The following is an 18,943-nucleotide window of genomic DNA, read 5'->3' as shown; positions in this document are numbered from 1 at the left end:
TGTTCATTTGGACTGCATCGGTTAACTCTTGTCCCTGTAAAGCTTCTAGGGCTCCAAACACCTGTAGGAAGGTCCTGGGGTCACGGCCCTTGTGCTAACAACCTGACTGACATCACTTCCAGATTTAGCATTCAGGTTGTGTCTTCCTCTGGTCTATTGTGAGATTGTGAACCAGAGGTCATGCTGGGTTCCAGCACAGATGGCTCTGAGCTGCATCCTCTGGATTACTAAATCGTGAATACCCTGCAACTGTCAGGAAGAGCATGTGTGTATGATTTTCATGCTGCCATCCCTGCTTGGACATTTGAGGGGCTTTGGGACATCCTGTGCTCTGATGTGATCATAGGCCTGGCAAAGGAGGTGTTAGAACACCTTCCTGGCTTTGTGTTGCATATGTGTATGTGTGTGCGTGTTTGTGCATGTGTAATGACTAAAACAGGGTGCTCCCTGCATCGGCTTTGACTCGTGTTGATGTTATGTGAGGCATGCCATACATGTTAATGCTTTCATGCAATTGTTTACCTCCCTTTTCTCCCTCCAGGTTCTTTAAGGAACTTGAGGATCGGCACCAGCAGAACATTGTAATTGATGACATAAGTGACATCATTTTAAGGCATGCCCAGTCAAACTTTGACCCCTATGTGACATACTGCTCGAATGAAGTGTACCAGCAGAGAACCCTGCAAAGGCTGCTGTGAGTACAGCACACATACACACAGACTGTCACTGCTTCGACTGAAAGTCACATCTGGCTTTTATCATTTAGCCCTGAAGATATGAAGCTTTTTCTACACAGAGATCAGATTTCTGTGGAAGGTATTTTCTGCCTCAGAGTAAAAATAAAAAGGGTAGTTATGAAATTAACTTTAAAATGAGAAAAAGTGTATTAAATAAGAGATCAAATTAAAAAGTCACATTGCGAGAAATGAAAGTGTTAGTTACGAGATCACATTGTGAGATATTAAAGGGATAGTTCACCCAAAAATCCTGTCATTAATTACTCCCATTCATGTCGATCCAAACACGTAAGACCTTTGTTCATCTTTGGAACACAAATTAAGTTATTTTTGATGAAATATAAGCGCTTTCTGACCCTGCATAGACAGCAATGCAACTGAAATGTTCCCAGACCCTAAAGTACCGAACAAATAAATCTCTACTGAGTCATCCACATAGTTGAAAATAAATATCCACTTTCCTAGAAATAAAATCCTTTGGAAGATAATGTTATTTTTAGTCCAGTGATTCTGTAGTTCTCTTCTCTCCTTTTTTATTTCACTAACACACCAGTGCATGGGGCCAAAGACGTGATAATGTAGAAGTAGGTGTTGATATAATTCTGCGGAGGCAGTGCTTTCGTTGCACTATTACATCACAAAGTGACAAAATCTGAAATAATTCGTTTTCTGAGCTTGATTTTAATTAAAGCTGTTTTTGGACTAATGAGGATGTTTTGAGCTCTGAAACTTACAGGATGTTTTTTATAGTGCAATAACTTCTTACAAATCAAAAAGATCAAGGAAAATTAGATTTCTCGATTCATGACCCCTTTAAGGGAATCAGTCACAGTTACTATTAACTATTAAGTGAAACAAACTCCCAGATGTAAACTCGCAGATATATTGTAAGATATAAAGTCGTGTGAGATAGAGGTGCGACTTAGAGGAACAGGCACAGTTGCAACCGATTTTGTCACAGATCTGAGCTATAAAATCACTTTCTTATAATTGTGATGTCTCAAAGTCAAACTGCAAGATATAAAGTCGCAATTATAGGGAATAAAAGTGGCAATTACTAAAAATTAAGTTTTAGTTAGATTTGTATTTGTTGCATAGTGATATAGGTTGTTTTTTTTATATCATAGGGATCACATGACACTCTGCAGTCAATCACTAGTTTAACAGTCCATTTATCCCTTCAGAAATAAAAGCCCCTCCTTTAAGGAGGTACTGACAAGGATCGAGGTCCACCCAGACTGCCGGAACCTTCCAATGATCTCCTTCCTCATCCTTCCCATGCAGAGAGTCACACGGCTGCCCCTGTTGATGGATGTGAGTGACATTATCCCTCGACTTCCCCTTTAGACTCGGCCTGAGCTCTGCTAACATCTCTAATACTGACATAAACATCTGGCTCTCTTGTAACTACATTTTCAGTCTTCTGACATGCATCTTGTGCTCTGATTATTTGACCTGAAGGACGTTCACTGTTAACTGTTAACACATCAAATTAAGCCAGTTATAATATCCTGCTGCTACTTGTTTTTCTTTCTTTTCTCTTCGTACTTTGCTCGTCTTCTGTCCTTTCAGTTTCATTCAGGTTTTAGCTTTCAGGGCCTCCCTGTTTAACAGTAGCAATTCTGTTTAGATGTATTTATTATTGCTTGAGACTTTTCTAAAGTATTTCAGTATAAACAAAGGGGTTGAGTTGGTTTGAGGCCCTTTTACTGTATTTCATGCATGGTTTAAAAGGGCTGGTGTTGTTTCCTCATCGTCTTTTTCCTCTCGAGAGGATTGTGTTTGTAAAATGAAGTGAGCTGCACTAAAGATGACCTAGAAACTGCACCATGAAACTTCACCACTTCGTCCCTATCCTCACAACTCTTGTTTTCATTTATTGCCATCCTTCCTGTAGACCTTTTCTTGCTTTCTCACCCTCTCATCTTTCCATCTCTTTGTCGCTTTGTGGGTCCCCTGAGCTTGGCAGTTGGTTTCCTAGTTTAGGACAGCTTGGCTGGCTGACTCTGAGCATGAGAATGCTGGGTTTGGTTTTCTTTCCTCCTTTCTCTCTTTCTTCCCACAGCTCAGAAGCAAGTGAAACTCTAGCTGGAAAATATCAGACAAGCGTGAGAAAATTTTGAGAGCCCTCCATTAGAGATAAAATGTTTGAAAAGCTTCAGAAACAATAAACCAAAAACTGTTGTACAAACAGGAAACAAGTTCTGATGCAAGTCTATTTTAGATTTATAGCATATTAAACTGTGTACTCAAGCACCAACAGTTCAAAGATCATTTTGATTCAAAATGTTATTGTCTTGTAGACCATATGCCAGAAGACGCCCAAAGATTCAGCCTCTTATGAGGCATGTAAAAAAGCTCTTCATGTTGTCAGCAAGGTGAGAAATTCTGAGAATTACCACTGTAAGTTTTTCTAGTGTTGTTTGAGAGCACCTTAGTTAATAATCACCTTTTTTTCTGTATGTGTGTATATGCAGCTTGTGAGGAAATGTAATGAGGGTGCTCGTACAATGGAGAGAACAGAAATGATGTACACCATCAATTCCCAGTTGGAGTTTAAAATCAAGGTAAGAGAATAATACAACCTGAACCTGTGAAAGGAATTTAACCATTCTACTGAACAATATCACTGCCTTGATTCTTTTAATAATTTTTTTTAAGAAAGCACCCACTGATCCACACTGTATAGTAATACTGGGTTATATAGTGGACTATATACTAATGATTTATTAATGAAAGCAAAAAATAAAGTTATTACAACAAAGAGGTCTTCTGAATGTGTGATTTTCAATGTGAGTTTCTGTGCCAAATATAATTTTGAAGCAAGTTTCAAACATTTTCTGTTGGTCCGATCAAACAGACGCTTTGGTTGAGTCAACATTTTGGTCTAAGGCCCTGTTTACACCAGTCATTAATATGTGTTTTGGTCGATCGGATCACAAGTAGAGAATGGAGACATTCCTGTTTACACCTGATTTTTTTAATCCATCTCTTTTGTCTACTTTCAACCACTTTCCTTTCCAGTTCTATGAAGGAGAGGGTCTATGGGCGAGTGTATGTATGGGCCTTTTCTGATCTTTTGATCTAATTTTGCTAAATAAGCTCTTGCAATTTACTTATGAACGTGAAAGTAGACAACGGAAAATGATACAGAGAGCAGGAGTTTTGCTCTGAAAGGGTTGTGTTAGAATCAGGAATGGTATAAGAACATAGGGCTTTTAAAAAAAAAAATTTCACTTTCACACCAAATTTACGATTTCAGATGATTTTAAATGGATTAAATAACAAATTTTAAATCCCGTTTGAATAGTGCACTTCAACAACGTGTCCCACGCTTTTTAAGGATTAGGTCAGTAGGCAGAGAGGAGGTGGTTTTTAGTGGCCGTTCAAAAGCAATCAACCACATGAGTGTCTACACCACAAAAGCTTTCTGGTCTAAAGTAATTTTGACTACCTCTGGAAGTGGTAATCAGAAAAATTGGACAAGCTCAAAAGTTTCGGACCCTGTTTACACCTGTGTTTAGCATTGTCCATTTATGATCAAATTGACAAAAACACATCTTAATACCAGCTTAATCTCCATTTCAATTGCTAATCCAGTTACACACACCTATGTCAAATCTTGTCAAATGAACAACCATTAAATCATTATACTGATTTACGTCTTGTGAGCCTTAAGTACAGATAACAGTAACAGTTTTTGGTTTATTGCACACAAAAATGACTTCCATCTTGGTAAGTCAAGGGCCTATTGATTCAGTGAGTTGTTCAGTCAGTGAGATAATTCAAGTTAATTCAAATTACAATTATGCAACCAGCGGGGAAAGAAGTAGTACGTGATTTCGATTTCACAATTTCCCGTTTTTTTTTTTTTTCTTTTTTTGATCAAATAAATGCAGTATTGTTGGGCAAAGTAATATGTTGTCAGTTTAATAAACTTTAAACCAAATCTATTCACAATCAATGCGTCCAAACTGCAATATTTAACATATAGCAAGTGCAAAGCATCCTTTATGTAAACATTATGATTTACACACTAGACCCAGCAGAAACCCAGCATTTATATATTTTTAAATGTTAGACATCACTACCTGAACATCACAGCTGTTTTGTGCTCCTCATCTGTATAATGTTGCGCCTTTCTCAACTTTTTGGCTCGCTCAATGCTTTCTTGGTCTACTGTCAGACGGACACCGACACAAACACTTAAAGAAATCATGAGGTTCAGGAACCATGTGTTCCTTTTAATGACAGCAGTCAATATAACAACTGAACAATTATTTGAACTGTACATTGAACTAAACATCTGAACATTTCTTTTTATCCACAAAGTGTGCAGCTTTAAAAAAATGCAGATATTTTTGTGACATATTTTCCATTGCAAGCTCTCTGTCCACTGGTGGGAGTGTGCTCACCTGTGTACACGTGTCTCTGTGTGTGTGTGTGTACCTGTTTTTCTATTCAGGTGGGGACTTAAACCTGAATACACACAGACTCATGGGGACTCGTGTCACTTTGGGGACCTAAATTGAGTTCCCCACGGGTAAACAAGCTAATAAATCACACAGAATGAAGTTTTTTGAAAATCTAAAAATGCAGAAAGTTTCCTGTTTAGGTGTAGGGCAATAGAATATACGATCTGTACAGTCGAAAAAGCATTACGCCTATGGAGATTCCCCACAAGGATAGCAAACCAGACGTGTGTGTGTGCGTGTGCGCGCATCAGGGTGTGACTCTGCCTTGTGTGATACAGAGAGCAGAGGAAAATTGTAAATGCGCGACCATGTAGAGAAAGAAATGGCATGCCGTCATGTAAATAAGATAAATAACATAAGACTATTTCGTTTGTTTAATAAAAGAACAAGGTATAGACCTGTTCTATAGGGAAGGTAACCTTAAATGACTTCTGGGGCAGGGCACCCCCTAATATAATGTCAGGGGAAACACTGCAAGAGGGAAAGGATCTGGATCTGGTTAAATTTTGATCTCATAGCTTTAGCAAGAGTTTAGACTGTCACCTTCATGTAGTACCTTGTACCACAACAAACAAGTAAACTTGTGGGTTTTTGCTGCTGTTTATTTTACTTGTAAAACTTGTTCACACATTCTCACCTGATACACACATGCTGCTCACTCGCTGTGGGTCTTGTGTTCATCATGATGTATTTTTCCCTACGTTATTCTCAAACGTGTTGTGCATGTGCAGTTTAAACTTACTTTGCATGCACACAGTAATGCATTGGACACACTCACTAATATAATGCAAACATATTTACAACCTGCTGCTTGAGCACTGTGCGAAAGTTCTGCTGGCACGTTTGGTACAGGCAGTTGTCTAGAGGGTCATTGCCGAGTCAAGCTGTTAGAAGGTCAGTAGCTCTCAGAGTTCTTTGTGACTTCATTTCTAGCAGTTTCAGTAGTACGTGTCATAGTGTGACTTTATTGCTTATTTTACACTTTATTTCACAATTACCAGACTTCCATAGATAGCGGTCAGTGGATCTCATAAACAAATCACTTCCTGATGAACAAAATCAAGCTGTGCTTCTTCTCGTTTTCTAACATTTTACTTGTTTATACATCGCAATAGACAAGAAAATACAACTGCAGCTGCAGTTTCAATGCCAATTTTGAAATGTTTGTTGTGTTTGAACTTGCTTTGAAGATGGCACACTTGCCATTGCTCAAAGATATTTTTGCATATCTTCTCAGGTGTCCTAAGTGAGAGCGTGGTAAGTTTGATGAGAGTGACAACAAGAGGCTTTGTGAAAACCCTTTATATGGAAATGGTTTGGCCATGTTTTGTGCAAATTAACACATGGTTGCTAACCAACATTAGAATGAAATTAAAATAACAAATTGTGAAGAAGAAAAAATGTCGTCATTGATCAATTATGAAAACATTTTTTTATCAACAAAAAACATTTCACTTTTAATATTTTGACAACGATACATTTGTAAAAACAACTAGGTATGGATATTGTGTACCATTTTTAGCTTTAAAAAGTCCTAGATGGAGCAAAACTAAGGCAATCACAGCTGTTTTTGGTGTTCCATTTTAGGGCTGCAACTAACGATTATTTTAATAATCGATTAATCTGTCGATTATTTTTTCGATTAATCGATGAATCGGATTAAAAAAGAAAAAAGAAAAGCATTCATTTCCAACCCTTTTTCAAAAACAGAACTAAAATCTTTAGAAAGTGCACAAACATGTTGCTCCTTGAACATCCCTGAGCTGTTATAATAATAATAAAATAAAATAAAAATGGACTAACACAAAAAACATACACATGTATGCTTTACATCTGCCAAATATATAGACGTTTTGGGGGGGGAGTGCAAAAAATTAAATAATTTAACAACACTGCGTCGTTAGCGTTGGTATTGTATCAGACACTTGCACTTAACATTATATGAAAATCAAGCTCAATGGAGTTAATAATGTTTTTGACCAGAGAATGAGGAGATGGAGTGTTTTGTCTGTCATTAGAACGGCTGTAACTGTTACCTGAAGCAGCAAGTGCATTATGCTTTCATCAACTTTTACAGGTTATATAACTTTGATTGTAGCTATATGGGCGCTTAGTTTTTCTTGTCGTTTAATACACTTGGCCAAAATCTCAAATTAAGCGCTTATGCACATAATGCACAGGATATTTAAAACGTATATAGACAGCAAATAACTAATTCTTCTCCACTCTTCAAACACACAAAAACATTATCCTTTACTGACATAGTGTTTGAGTAAAGAAAACGCTGTACTATTCAAACACCAATTATTTATTCACCCTTGCATTGCGAAAAAGCAGAGATCTCATCTTCTCCAGGCTGTGCGCGGCGTCAATCTGAACGGAGGCGGGTGAAGTTACGAGGTCTCGCTGAGAGCTCGATGATCCAATGGCGTTTTACTGACAAGTTATTTTAATGCTTATCATTGGTTTACTATTTTTAAAACTCTCTGATTTAAAATAATAAAAACGAATTATAAGCGACTCAAGTTTGGATAATTTTTCACAGCACCTGACTGGGCTAGAGTATGGCAACTGCCATGCAAACGCCGCCCTGCTCCCACACCTCGGATGACTTGGGTGCACGGATTTCTCTGCCTCCGCCATGTATCTTTCCTCTACCTCCGCTCGTTTTTTTTTTTTACTTTTTTTTTTTTTATTTATGAGGCGCCAAACTCTGCTACCATCCGTGCGCGAGAGAGACCGAGTGTGTTCACTCCGCTCCGCGCTCAACTAAAGTTTTTTTTTTTTTTTTAATAATCAAACGTCTCCGCGTCGCGCGACACAACGAATCGATTATGAAATTCGTTGCCAACGCTTTTAGTAATCGATTTTTATCGATTTAATCGATTCGTTGTTGCAGCCCTATTCCATTTCCTGCCCTTCTTCTTGCCTCCAAAGCCAAGCTTCTTAGCCTTGTATTTCCTCTTGAGACAGATTTTTAAAAGCAAGCAGATATATTTTTTTATTGTTTAGCAATTAAAAATGACCAAAATGCACATCCCTATCTAATTATTTATTTCACTGTTCTTAATGTCTGTTATTTATTTTAAAAATGAGGTCTTGTTAATGCATTGAAACATTAATGATTCTGTCTGGTTCACATTTTTTTTCCTTTCCCACTTTCTCTCTGCAGCCGTTCCCATTGGTGTCGTCCTCACGCTGGATGGTGAAGCGTGGTGAGCTAACAGCTTTTGTAGAGGAAAATGGCATCTTTTCCAAAAGAACGTCTCGCCAGCAGGTCTATTTCTTCCTTTTCAATGATGTCCTCATTGTCACGCGAAAGAAAAGGTGAGCTGGAGACCGCAAATGAGATCTCTCATACTGTGTCCAAATGTACCTCTGTTCTTTCCCTGCTGTTATTGTGCCCTGGGGAATACTATAGAGAACAGGAAATTATTGGGCTAACGTAAATGGATGTGGAGGTAAAGCTTGCATGTACATGTGGGTGTGGATTGTTAGCTACATCACTCATATCAAAGAAAAACAGAACCCAAAAATTGTTATAACAGGGCTCCAGACTCATTCTTCCCACTGGTCGCTCTTTTGGGAATAACTTTCTCAGTTTGTCGCACGAGCACATGATGCGGTTATTATTATTATTTTTTTTTTTTGCTACAGCATGGGATTAAAGGCATAGTTCACCCAAAAATGAAAATTTGATGTTTATCTGCTTACCCCAGAGCATCCAAGATGTAGATGACTTTGTTTCTTCAGTAGAACACAAACGAAGATTTTTAACTCAAACCTTTGCAGTCTGTCAGTCCTATAATGCCAGTCAATGGGCACACAATCTTTGAGAGAAAAAAACACATGCACACACAAATCCATATTAAACCTTGCGGCTCGTGACGATACATTGATGTCCTAAGACACGAAACGATCAGTTTGTGCGAGAAACTGAACAGCATTTATATAATTTTTTTACCTCTGATACAGGCAATGTCCAACTCTCCTGAGCTCATCCACAACATCCGGCGGTTGACGCATCAACGGCTCTGGAACATATATATATACGTAGATCCTTGCGTATCGCAGCCCATAGAAACAGTCGCTAATGAGGCATCTATGTATATATATATATATGCCAGAGCAGGTTGACGCGTCACGCACCGAATGTTGTGACAGTCGGACATTGAGGTTTATCAGAGGTAAAAAATGATATAAATACAAGTTTGATCTTGTCACGTTTTACAAGAAAAGATAAGTGTCTGTTTTGCTTGCTTACATACACCTTTCACTTTTTAAGACTAAAACGAAAGATGGATTCATTGTTATTTGTAATTAAAAAGCACAACAACAAAACAGTAAGATGCAGTGACAAACTAGCTTACAAAACGTTTATCTCACGTTATGAGAGCCTTCATAGCATAACGTGAGGTAAACACGTGATGAGAATTGTCCTTTTAGAGCATAAACTGTCTGCATGAGAGCCATCACACAACCCACCACAAGACATGTCAGAGCATCTGCACTACCCTCCAAACTGTATCTGTGATCATCTTTCAAGTGTAATATACAACAATGTTGAGCAGGATTTTGATATTTTACTGTTGGCCAATGCTCAACATTGATTTAGAATCTTACTATAAAATAAAATATCGTTCTCCTGATTTCATCACTTTCACCGGGCACAGCAGGATTCTCCGGCTAAACCCTTCGTTTTTGCAGGTCAAACTTCATTCTGGTGCAAACTATAGCAGGTGGCACATTAAACTTGCAGTGCTCCTCATTTTGCATTTTGTACATTTCATGTGAGCATTTAAGATTGTGATATGCAGTTTCCCTCGAAGTTTCCAGCTGCCACTGCGACTCAGTTTTAAGCTTCTGTTGTGGTTATCCTAGACAAGTGATGTTTTGTGCTACGTGGCACAAACAACTAAAATAGAAACCAAGTGATCAAACATTATCTTCATCGTGAAGCAGTGATAGTGGTGTCCGGTGTTTGCATGTTCATTTGAGAATATATCAAATGGTATTATTTCAATATATAGAGTAAAAATGGTGCGAGTAATCTGTTTTCGTGTGTTACAAGGTTTTTCAGCCCGTTTGTATAGTGCTTGCTCTCTGCTGCTACACAGTGCCAGTCATTCTGTGAGTGAGTCATCTAGTTAGCAGAGCTCACTTTTTTTTTCCTAGTAAATTTTGGGAACATTCTGCATGTTATGACAAAGGGGACGACCTCCAAGAAAACAAGATGGTTTTCATTTCTACTCTATTTTTGGCAAATACGGCCTACAAACACTCTGTTTGGAATTTAACAGAAAAATAAAGAAAAAGGAAAAAGAAAAGGTTTATTCAATAAACGGGTGACGTTCATTCTGATATGCGGTCTGTATAGTATGTGTGGGGAGTCACGCTACTCGCTCAGATCTGAAGCAAAACAAACCCGTGCACGCCATCACGGTCTCCACTCTGTCCCTCTTCTCATTTCCTCTCTCTCACTCACTCTCTCTTTCCGCTCCACTGTTTTTTACTCATTTTCTCTGCTTATGTAACTTGCTCTTAAAAGCAGCTGGTTATTTTCCCTCCTTTCCTCTTCATTTTTGAATCTTTCTTTCTCACACATGCTCATTCACACATGTGTGGGCAGAAGTTTATTTTGCCATATCCATTTTGGAAAACAGTAATGTTTATCAGCGTTAGGAACAATAGAAAAGGACATTATGTTCAGCACACTGTTTTTAGGTGTCAAATGATTAAATTAATGTACAAGTACACAGGGATGGTTATCAAAGTGTAAGTGTACAAAAAGTTTAACAAAAGATTCAGTATCATACAGCAAAGACATCATCATCATCATCTCTCAGATTTGTAATTACTTAAATACAGCATTCCTTTCATACCAGCACAGGGGCCTGTGTGTGTGTGTGTGTGTGTTTTTGCTTGAAAGTGTGTGAATGTTTTGTCCTGGTGCTGGAACATTTCTTGGCTGCTGGAGAGGATGTCATTACAGTGGTAGGAACATCTGATTGCTCAACTGATAGAAACTCCCCATTGGATCCTGTAATATGTAGTTGTAATATGTGATATGTCGGGAGAAGACAGTAGTGTAATTGTCCAGCACTCAGTTTACTGATTGGAAAGCTGGTTAAAATTGATTAGTGCCAGTCCAGGTGGACTGAGACAGGCACATATGGTCGGTGTCTCTTGAGAGATTGCCAGGGCCTAAGCTAAATAGAAATTGGCAGACAGCAGGATGGTTATGCCTTTTGTGTGTACACATCAGCAAAAACTGATGAATGTGTGGACACACATGCCCTCTCCTAGGGGTGGGCAATTTGATCAAAATCTTATGTAAGGAATAATTGACGACGGGCTGTTGGATTATTAGAAAAATAACGCACACCCGAGGTGGTGATTCGCGTCGTGCCCGTTACACCTCGGGTGTGCATTATTTTTCTAATAATTCAACGGACCGAAGTCAATTATTCCGTTTATACTATGGTTGCCACACCTCAAGACATCGATCAGATTATATATTTCAAGGCATTCTTACTTAAATCGCTATTGTGAGTAGGATTATTTCTTCCGCATCTCATCCAACGCCTCCGTAGCTAATTCCAAAATGTAATTTTAAACCTAGTAAAGGAGGCTTGAGCCGTTGATAACAGACTGATGCAGTTAATACAGTTAATAACTAAGTTATGAGAGAGAGAGAGAGAGAGAGAGAGAATTGCCTCTGTGCGTCTCTCAATAGTGTTCGGCAGCAATGTCTCTAGTTATAGTGAAACTTAGTTCCTTTTGTTCATGAACAGCGCCGTTGTTGTTACCTCGCTTGTGAGAAATCATGTAGTTTTTAAGTTGTTTACTGATAAAATCGTCAGAGTAGCGCTAACAACATTAGCGCGATGTCTAGTGTGTGCAAACTGTAACTGTTATGTATGTACGGTCTGTGAGGGAGAGAGAGCGGGAGAGATGGAGTATGTGCTTTCCGTACATAATAAAGCTTAATTTTGTGGCAAAAACATGGACATGATCTGTCGTTTTTATCCTTTTGTTTACTGTATTTATTTATTTGGCCAGTGTCGTTGTGGGATTTGTTTATTTTGCTGTTGTAAGACCTTTTGAAATAACAGAAATCATTTGGCGAAGTGTTATGGTCATGTAATGCGGTCAAGAGCTGCCTGGAACTACGTTCGCCGTGCGTTTCCCTGAAAATAATTGCACACCTTAGAACGTTCGTCAGCCAATCAGATTCAAGCATTCAACGGCCCCGTAGTATAATTCACAATAATATATCGCAGTATAGTTATTTTATTTATTTAATTGGACAGATACAATAAATCAAAGATACATATTACAAAAACATTGCTATAAGTTTTTCAGGTACAGTAAGTCTAGCATTCAGCTAAGAAATACTACAGAAATTGAATAATCAAATGTAAAATAAAGCATAGTGTTCACTGTTTTCAACAGCGCAGGTTGTGGATACATTTTGTTGTGTTTATTTTTTCCATAGGGTTTTTAAAAATGTCTTGAACAAAGTCAACCAGTTACGAGGAGAATGACAACATTACAACCTTTTCATTTGAAACAAAAAGGTAAATTAAAATCGGACAAAAAGAGAGAGAGGTACAAGACCGTGTACCTAATGGCTTCAGTGAGGGAAAGAACTACAAAAGAAGCTATGAGACGTGATGGACTCTGTCCTGCTCGTGTCCCACAGCTACTCAAAGCTTAGAGTAGTATTGTCTTTGTGGGGAAACATAATTAAACTTCAGTTAGTTACTAAACTTCTATTGTTTTCCATGTTTTGTTTTGGACTTTGTATTGATTTAATGCACCTTTGAAAGCATAATTTGCATATTGTGAATTATTTGCACAAATAATGAATTAAAAATTTGTTTCATAGTTAATGCAAAGGACAAAAGAGTACATTTTCATAAATTGCTGCTGAAATGGTAAAAGTACTGCTTCGCTGACTAGCAGCACTGAAAAGAAAGAGCCCAGAGTTTGCAGTGAACATTTTTTGAGTCATTGTTCACAAATCATCAGAGGTGTAAAGTACCTGAGTATCTTTTTGGATACTTTGTAGTTTTACTGAGTATCAAAGATATTAGCAACTTTTACTCTCTACTTCACTACATTTTTGAATGAGTATCTGTACTCTTTACTCCACTACATTTGTAATGAGTGTTGCAGTTACATATTACATTTTGTGCAGCACCTAGCTTTTCTGCAGCAGTTTATTTGTGCTACAAAAGATGTGATATCACCAACTACAGGGCACTGAAAATACTATATCTTGTGCGTTTTGCCCTTACTCACCCAAACTTGTCAACAAGGCTACTTTACATGACTGCAAGCTCCTTAGCAAGTAGTTGTGAATCACAGGTGTTTTATATATGAGATGAGGACATGACTGAAGCTAGCAATGAGGCTGAAACAGCACATCCAGTGCAATTAGACTGACTTTTTAATTTAACATTATTTTATTTATCAGTTATACTGAAGAGACCTTTTAGAAGGATATTGTTTTTTTGTTTGTTTGTTTTTTTTTTTTTGCAATTTTGAGGTATTCAGTTTTATTTTGGTTTAAGAAAAGAAACGTGATTGCTCTTCTCACAAATCGGTGATTTCTTGTTTTTCTTACATGTTCTCTGTGCCTTGTCTTGGACTTTTATGTCACTTCCTGTCTCCCGTGGCATTTGTATTTTATCTTTCTATATCCCGTGGCATTTGTATTTTATCTTTCTATATCTGTCTATCTGTCTGTCTATCTGTCTGTCTATCTATCTATCTATCTATCTATCTATCTATCTATCTACATACAACTTTTGGACTGCTTTTTAACATTCAGCTTCCTAATAGCTTATCTTAGTTGGTCTCTGTCACACTGACTCATTCTTGGTCAGCGTGTTTCTTCCAGACTTCAGTTTAATTGTAATGGTCCCTCTCTGTCTGTAGAATCTGTTATCCTCTGCCTGTGGAATGTAAATGGTATTGTTATTGTGTCGGGCAGAGCCTAGAGGTTGTCCAGGAACTGAACAGGAGGATCTGACTCCACTTATTCAATTATCTATACACAAACACAGTTAATTATCAGCTGAAGACATGCTGAGTAATGCCACACCACTAGCATTTATTTGCTTTTATAAATAGCACGTGCATGCTTTTATAAATAGCACATGCTAACTCAAACAGTCAACAGTCAGTGTTAGAGAACAAACTTGGTCTTAGATCATTGTTTAACAGAAAAATATTTTAGCTTTACTGTAGACAGAAATACAGTTTTTGTACAGATGTGTCAAAGGACATATGATAACAATAATAACTTAATATCTTCCGTATTGTTCACCTATATTCTCCACCATGCTCTAGAAATGATCACTTATTTTATACAATAAAAATTAGAAAGTAAAATTGTGTGATTTAATCTTGAATATTTCTTTAATCTAAATCTCTGACTATCTCTGTCTGTCTTTTCTCAGTGAGGAGAGTTATACAGTTATAGACTACGCACTGAGACATCAGATAGATGTGGGGTCATGTCAGGCAGAAGACCTGAATCTCTCTCCAGTCCGTGGCACTGCGGGAATGCTGACGTCACGGCAGAACGTTGCCAGCCACCTGTTCCAGATCAAATTCCACAGCAACCACTCTGGAGACAAAGTCACCATGATCTTGGGGGTGGAGCTACTGTAAGTCCAGCAGTTTAATAATAATAATAATAATAATAAAAAGGTCACACTTTAGTTTGTTGATCTGTTCTCACTATTCGAACTAATTATTAACTTAATATGTGCTTTAAGGCATTAATGTGTGCTTCATATATGCTTGTAATATGCATCCTAATAAGCAACTGGTTAAAAATGAGAACTGGTCCCTAAACTAAAGTGTTACTAATACTAATATAATTTTGAAAATAAATTTATAAAAATATATAAATAATAATAATAAAATAAAAATCTGATGTCATTATATGATGATGATGATGACACTTATTATTATTATCAGTGCTATAAAAGAAAAGAAAAAAACAGGAGGATACTTTAACTAATAGAAAATAACAGTATTTATTTAAAATAGAAAACTTTTGTAACATCAGTGACTTTACTGTCACTTATTAATGTATCATTGCTGAATAAAAGTATTATTATTATTTATTTTTTAAACTTTTGAGTGGTTGTGTAAATTCATTGGTCAAAGATCTGGGAACCCTGACTTGTTGCATTTAGTTTGCTTATGCTCACATCAATATGCTTACGCATTCATTTGTCATTTAAGTTATGTGATTCTGTATATGTCTGAGGTTACTGAACTAGACATGTACTGACATACCCTTTAATTGAAATGACAGATTTGAACTGCTCCTTCAAAGGGAGTTTCCATGTATTTTACCACACCATCAGTCATCACACTGCAGGAGTGAATGTACCAGCACAAGATTTATCAAAAAGTAATCCTTTTTCAGGCATTCGCCCAGTGTACTGATTTGCTTTCCAGATCTACTTTACCCTTTGTAATAAGTGGTTGGTGGTTTTGAATCAGGGTTTGTTTAAAACTGTAGCTGTAGGTGATGTGTTTAGTGCCAAGAACTGCTCATTAAATACATTAATCATGTTGAACAAACATTACAACACTTCAACAGTGTTTTTCCTATTGTTTTGAGGTCTGAGGTCTGAAGAATGGGGATGAAAAAATTAACAGAGAATTGCACATTTGTATCATCCCTTTACTCTCCATCTCTCAATAAATAAATAAGATCTTCACATAATCATCTTCCTCCCCTTTTCTGACCTTTAGAAATTAAGACCATCATAGCTTCTGTACCTTTAAGACATAATGTAAATAACCCGTTCACTTAAATATAGTCTGTCTGGCTCCACTGTGTCTGTAAACCTATGATACTGAGGTTTATGATACAGACCTTTAAAGAGCAGTTAAAGACCTTTGACATCCAGTTAAATGAGTGATATGCTTTGGTTCCATGCAATTTTATGATAAGTTCTCAGTGCTGCATTTGGACAGAAGAAGGCCTAGAAATGACAGTTCAAAAAGACAAGAGTCATTATCAAAAGACCAAAATTTCAGAGAGACTTGGACAGTTCTGTTGACTTGAGCCAGTAAGTGACCACCTAGCAACCACCCAGAACACCCTAGCAGCAGCATAGCAACATGAAAACCACTCAGAACACCTAATCAACCATATAACTCCCCCTCGGGAACCACTCACAATGCTCTAAACATGTAATGCCGAGTTTTGCATAAGCGAGCACCGCACTGTCTGCAGAAATTTTACTTTAAGTCTCTAAGGCTGATGATACATGGGGCAACTTTTTAGAGCAGTGTTGCTTGGACACTTTCCCACTGAGAATGGAACAAATTTCTATCTGGATACTTTAGATGGGTTGTGGCCCCCTTGTCTCACCTGGTTGCCCATTGATGGCAACTTTGCTCAAAAAGTTGCCCCATGTATCATCAGCCTAAGATCTTATTTTTGCCTCTCTATTCTATTTTCATTCTCTCTTTCTCTCCCTCTTCTTCTTCCCTCTCTTTCACTTTCTCAATGACATTATATTCTGTTAAATCTGTTTTCAATCGAGCTTTTTGATTTTGAGGATCACATAACCCTGAGCAGAAGTTAGATCATTACTTTCATTTATAAATGCAAATTTAAATGCAGAATCGCTTTTATAATGCCCAAAGATGCTGTATTAATAGGCAGCTCACTAAGTTTCGAAACACAGCCGTAGATTGTGACTGTTCATGTAAGTGAGATAACATGTTATCTGTTGCTGAGAGTGTATTTATAGCTTAGTATGTTGCCGATCCACTTACATAACAGAGATGCCTATCTACTGTTGTTCTTGGTGAAGAGTCAACATGACTGTAGTTCTTCTGAGTAAACTTCGTCAACACAAGACAAGTTCTCCCACATTTCTGGACCTCTGTCAGGCTCCACCCAGTTGAGTATCTAATAACACAGCTCGATACCGCTTAACCAACTCTTCTCTTGAATGTAAGTGGCACGATTCTCCCCCATGGCGGGTATGCATGAATGTTATTGTTATGGAAAGCTCCTGACTCTCCATTTCTGAGAAAATGATTTTGGAGTCCATTGTGACGTAATCAGCTACGTCTATTTGTGGTATGCTCGGTCGATTGTAGAAACGGTATATTGTTCCATCCTTTGCTAGGCGGCCAAACACTTTTTCAAGAAATTGAGTTGTCTCGATGCAGTGGCCCCTGCAGACTCACTAAGTGCCTCATTTAGTATTCCGAAGGAGTAACCATCGATATTGTATTCGAAAAGGCCTCTCTCTGCCCACTAAGCGGGCAGTATAAATTGTTAACATAATGCATTGGTTTTGTCTGAATAAGCCTCCTTCAAGATGCATCTTCATGTTTTTTTAGATATTCCTCTGTTTCCTTACTGTGCCTCAGGGGCAAGTTTGAATATTTACTCCCAAACGTGCCTTCTACTGGTGCTCTGATGCCTTCATTGACTTTTCACCTCATGTAAAATAATCTTTAAAGGTGATAGGTGTGGAATTTTGGCCTTCGGCTGTAGGAAACATGTGAGAGCGTGCTGAAGCAGTGCAGCATGCAGGATACCAGACAGTGGAGATATGAGGTCTTCCAGGTGCTGCTTGCCATTCTGGTGTTTGGTAGATTCACGTTATTGAAGTTGCATGTTACGGGACTGGGAAATAGACACTGTTGTGGTGTTTTAAGCTTCCAACCTTAGAATACATTCATACAACTTTTGAGTAGTCTAGTATCAAAACATCTGCCAGTTGTTTCAGCGATGAAGGAAGCAATCTGCTTCCCACTCTTCTCTCCAAAACTGTTCCTAGTGGTTTGATATGTTCAAGTCAGGTGATTAAGCTGACCAGGGCAGATGATGATGTTCATGTTGAAGGTCTAACTGTCCAGGTTTTATGATCATGTCTGTGATTTTAAAGTTTTAGCAATTGCAGCTCTTTCGTTAATGTTGATTTTATGAGGTTTTTATCACAATAGTTGTAGTGTGGACTTTGCTAGTCTTAGAGTCAACTTCATAGTTCTAGTTACAGTATTTTTTACCACTAAAAAGACTAGACTTTTTTGACCAAGAAACATTTTTTTGACCAATAACGAACATGAAGTTATTGTTCAAGTTATTGTTTTTAACCACACTGTTCAATTAATGTTAAGAGCATTATGTAGGGTGGAAGTGAAAGCTGCAATGTTTCATTTTTTGCTATACTGTTCTTTCACTGGCTAGTAATTCAGCTGGTGTAATGCAGACCAGCAAGAAGGCATTTGCTACCTGTTGTGATCATGTGTGCTCAGATTCCAGGGATGTGAATAGACAGCTGCCCTTCCCATGCTAACTACACACCCTGCAGAGCGAGGCTGAGGGAGATGGGTTCAGCAGAACATACTTGTTCTCATAGTTTGTTTCACGTATATTTAATATCTGGACATGCACAATGAATGTGTAAGGGATGTGTGTACGTGGTTGTCACGTGTCATTGTCCTGTCATTTCCTCATTGCAACAGTTCAGGCACATATTAATGATTTGAGTACTGTTTTATACATAATAATAATAATAATAATAATAAAAAAAAAAAAAAAACATCACACTTTTTTGATGTAAGAAGTCTCTTATTCTCACAAGACTACAGTAAAATAAACAATAAAAAAACAGTAATATTGTTCAGTATTATTACAATTTAAAATAATTGTTTTCTATTTTAAAATGT

The 18,943-nt window shown here is 37.6% G+C and overlaps 1 protein-coding gene across 6 annotated transcripts in view; it reads left to right on the top strand.

Moving 5' to 3' along the window:
* LOC131524876 (rho guanine nucleotide exchange factor 26-like) overlaps nt 1-18,943 on the top strand; it is a 55,690-nt gene that overhangs the window by 32,370 nt on the left and 4,377 nt on the right. For 5 of the 6 annotated variants that reach the window (XM_058752254.1, XM_058752253.1, XM_058752252.1 and 2 more), the window contains 6 exons: nt 542-694; nt 1,922-2,051; nt 3,041-3,115; nt 3,215-3,304; nt 8,385-8,539; nt 14,683-14,892. In XM_058752254.1, coding sequence (XP_058608237.1) covers nt 542-694; nt 1,922-2,051; nt 3,041-3,115; nt 3,215-3,304; nt 8,385-8,539; nt 14,683-14,892 — 813 coding nt within the window. The remainder of the gene's footprint in view (nt 1-541; nt 695-1,921; nt 2,052-3,040; nt 3,116-3,214; nt 3,305-8,384; nt 8,540-14,682; nt 14,893-18,943) is intronic. The other variant, XM_058752255.1, reaches the window with a different exon arrangement.

Source organism: Onychostoma macrolepis, chromosome 18 (assembly GCF_012432095.1).
Source record: "Onychostoma macrolepis isolate SWU-2019 chromosome 18, ASM1243209v1, whole genome shotgun sequence".
NCBI lineage: Eukaryota > Metazoa > Chordata > Actinopteri > Cypriniformes > Cyprinidae > Onychostoma > Onychostoma macrolepis.
The sequence above is the reverse complement of the archived record's forward strand: the minus strand, read 5'-3'. Positions and strand labels throughout refer to the sequence as shown.